At 52.7% G+C, this 3,298-nt stretch overlaps 1 protein-coding gene across 1 annotated transcript; it reads left to right on the top strand.

The window, feature by feature from the left end:
- Positions 1-307: 307 nt before the first annotated feature.
- LOC148789657 (uncharacterized) lies at positions 308-1,538 on the top strand. Its single transcript, XM_088893755.1, has 2 exons — positions 308-923; positions 1,008-1,538. The coding sequence occupies exons 1-2, from the start codon at positions 918-920 to the stop codon at positions 1,536-1,538; spliced, it is 537 nt and encodes a 178-aa protein (XP_088749881.1). The 5' UTR covers positions 308-917.
- The last annotated feature ends 1,760 nt before the right edge of the window (positions 1,539-3,298 follow it).

The following is a 3,298-nucleotide window of genomic DNA, read 5'->3' as shown; positions in this document are numbered from 1 at the left end:
TTGAGGTCTTGAATCACTTCGGTGTTACGGTCGGCCAGCTTCACCCGAACTTCATTCGTAATTTGGTGGGGACAATCTCCCTATTTTGCGAACAGGGTTTTCCTTTAGACTTGGAGATCTTCTCTTCCATCTTAATGCTTAAGAAGCAAGCGGGTCTCCTCCCCGGGCGTAGGCAGGCGTACTACCTGTCTCCTCGCCCAGGTTTTAAGCTTTTACATGAACTTCCTAATAAGGTCCCGGCGTGGAAGCGGGACTACTTCGGGGTGCGAAGTGTGCTGGGGTGGCCGTTTCAGACCGGGTGGGGGATGGCCACCTCTGACTCCGGTGTTACGCTTGACAAAGAGACGGCGAAGGGCCTCCAACAATGGGCGCGACTTGGGCTAAAGTGCCAACAGTATCTGACGGAGGCCAAGCTCATTACGGCTGGCCTGAGTTCGGGAAGGTTCCTTACTTAGAGGTTCTATTTTGCTCTGTCTCTTGCTTTCTTCTGATGTCGAACTCTTTTTTGCAGGTGTGATGGACTCAGGAGGGACCCGTGGTGGGCACTTGTTTCAAGGCATGAAGAGGAGGAAGCGAGTCGCCAAGCGAACTCGCGCCGAGCTGCCCCGGGATGCGGAGCCCGAGGTTCCAGACTACCCGTCAGAGGATCCGCCTAGGGAGCCCGAGATGGCTTCTCCAATGCAAGAAGCGGTAGGGGGCCTATATGCTGAGACTACTTACACGGGGGCTCCCACCTACTCTGGATCTGCTCATACGCGAGTTGGGCCCTCGGGCTCGGGGGCCCAAGGGAATTCAGGAGTGTGCTGTCGCCGACCAACGCTCTTCAGAAGAGTAAGGAGGCCATTTTTCCCGAGGAGGTCGCGGCGTGGACTAATTTCCCTCTGCACCAGGTGGCCTGTTGTGCTGTTACTCATGCCATGGTGGTAAGTTAGACTTTTTATCGAGCTCTTTTGCTTTTTTTCTTTTTGCTATCGTTCTTTTAATCACTTGTTCTTTCTTTTTGGTAGGTGAACTCTTCTGTTAATGCCTTGGCGGCCCAGGTGGAAAGGAGCTCGAGGCAGGCGGGAGCTACCGAAGAGGCTCTTCGTACTGTTGAGGCAGCTGCTTGCGTTGCACAGTCCAGGCAGGTGAGGTCTCAGAGAGATGCTGAGGCCATGGGAGTCGTAGTGAAGCATATGGCGGACTTGATGCTGGATTTGCAGCATCAGGTCGAGTATCTTCAGGAGGACATTAGGGAGAGGACGCAGATCTTCTCTCAAGGTATTGAAGAGGCCAAGAACAAGGCCGTCGATGAGTATATCACCTCGCCGAGATTTGACAACCTGATGGTGGATTTGTACCGAAGGGGTTTCAAGCTAAGTCGGTGGATGATCCGGAATACGTACCCCGAGCTTGATATCAGTGCCATATCCACTTCATGCATAACTCAGGAGATGGCCAATGCTGCAGACGGTGAGTCAGATTCCGAGGGCGAGGCGGGACCTTCGGGTATTGTTGAAGTGCCTTTTGATAATGAAGAAGTAGCTCCGGGCCTGTAAAATATTTTTTTTCGAAATGTACTCCCTTATTTTGAAATGGAATGACTTTCCTTTTGGTTAAGTGTTGGTTGTTCTTTCTCCCGAACTGAACGTATTTTCCGAACTGACCATACGTCCGGTCTGTTTTCTGCCCGGGTAACCGCACTCGCGCGGCCTGTTTTGGTGCTGTCTCTGAGATGCCGATGTCCCTATTAGTTCGTTGTCTCCGTTTCGCCTTTGGTTGACTTTTCTTGGCTTGCCTATGCCGAGGTTCCTTCGTTAGCTCGGCATCCTAGCCCTTAGGCTTTGGTGGCGATTTTATCCACTTTGCTTGGTGGTCTATAGGTAGTATCGCCTTAAGTTGACGATGTTCCATGCTTGGGGTACTTGCTTACCCTCTAAGGTTTCGAGCTCGTATGCCCCCCCGAGTGCTTTCTTTACTCTGTAGGGTCCTTCCCAATTTGGTCCGAGTTTGTCCACGCCGGGTTCGGGTACCATGATCTTACGGAGAACCAGGTCGCCGATGTGGAAGCTCCGCTTCTTTACTCTGGCGTTGTAGTACAAGCTACTTTTTGCTGGTAGGCCGCTGTTCGGATGTGCGCGAGGTCTCTTACCTCATCCAGTAGGTCGAGGTTGGTGCGTAACGCGTCTCCGTTTGTCTGATCGTCATATGCTTCTAATCGCAGTGTAGGTATTTCGATTTTCGCCGGGATTACCGCTTCGGTGCCATAGGTGAGGTTAAAGGGGGTCTCTCCTGTGGCGGTTTTTTCCGTAGTTCGGTGAGCCCATAGAACACTTGGTAGCTCGTCCGCTCACAACCCTTTAGCTCGGTCTAGTCGTGCTTTCAGTCCGCGGAGGATGACTCTGTTCATTACTTTTGTCTGACCGTTTGCCTGCGGGTGTGCGACCGATGTGAAGTTCTGACGAATTCCCATATCTTGGCACCATTCTTGGAACTTGATATCCTCGAACTGTTTGCCGTTGTCGGAGATCAGTACCCGAGGTAGCTCGAAGCGACATACTATGTTCTTCCAAAAGAAGTTCTATATGTTTCGGGCTGTGACTGTTGCCAGAGGTTCAGCTTCTATCTACTTTGTGAAGTAATCTACTGCCACCACTAGGAACTTTCTCCCACCTGTTGCTGGCGGGAATGGCCCCAGGAGGTCGATGCCCCATTGTGCAAAGGGCCATGGACTGGTGAAGTACTTGAGATCGGCAGCAAGCTGATGGTGAATATTGGCATGCTTCTGACACTTGTCGCATTTTCTGACGAGCTCGACAGCCTCTGCCTTCATCGTTGGCCATAACTACTTGTCGAAGTGCCTTTTGGGCGAGGGCTCTGCCCCCCAGGTGCCCGCCGCACAGGCCTTCATGAGTGTCGCGGAGTACGAGCTCGGCTTCGGCAGGTCGCAAGCAACGCAGGTAGGGGAGCGTGTAGGACCGTCGGTACAACCATTCGTCTATCATGACGTATTTGGCTGCCTGGCGCTGCACCCTCTTGGCTGCATTGCGGTCCGCAGGGAGGGTTCCATCTAGTAAGAAACTCGTGAGTGGGTCGATCCAGCTCGGCTCTGCTTCAAGGACGAGAGCGACCTCCTCTGCCCCACCGAGAATGCTAGGATGATGTAAGTCCTCTATGTACACGGTTCTCATGGTGTTGTGACTCGTGCTGGCTAACCAGGACAGGGCGTCGGCCGCAGTGTTCTCTGACCTTGGGATTTGTCTGATGAAGTGTGACTGGAAGTTGAGCAGAGCCTCCTTTACTTTTGCCAAGTATGCAA

Source organism: Nelumbo nucifera, chromosome 8, assembly GCF_055504915.1.
Source record: "Nelumbo nucifera cultivar China Antique chromosome 8, China Antique-T2T, whole genome shotgun sequence".
Taxonomy (NCBI): domain Eukaryota; kingdom Viridiplantae; phylum Streptophyta; class Magnoliopsida; order Proteales; family Nelumbonaceae; genus Nelumbo; species Nelumbo nucifera.
The sequence above is the reverse complement of the archived record's forward strand: the minus strand, read 5'-3'. Positions and strand labels throughout refer to the sequence as shown.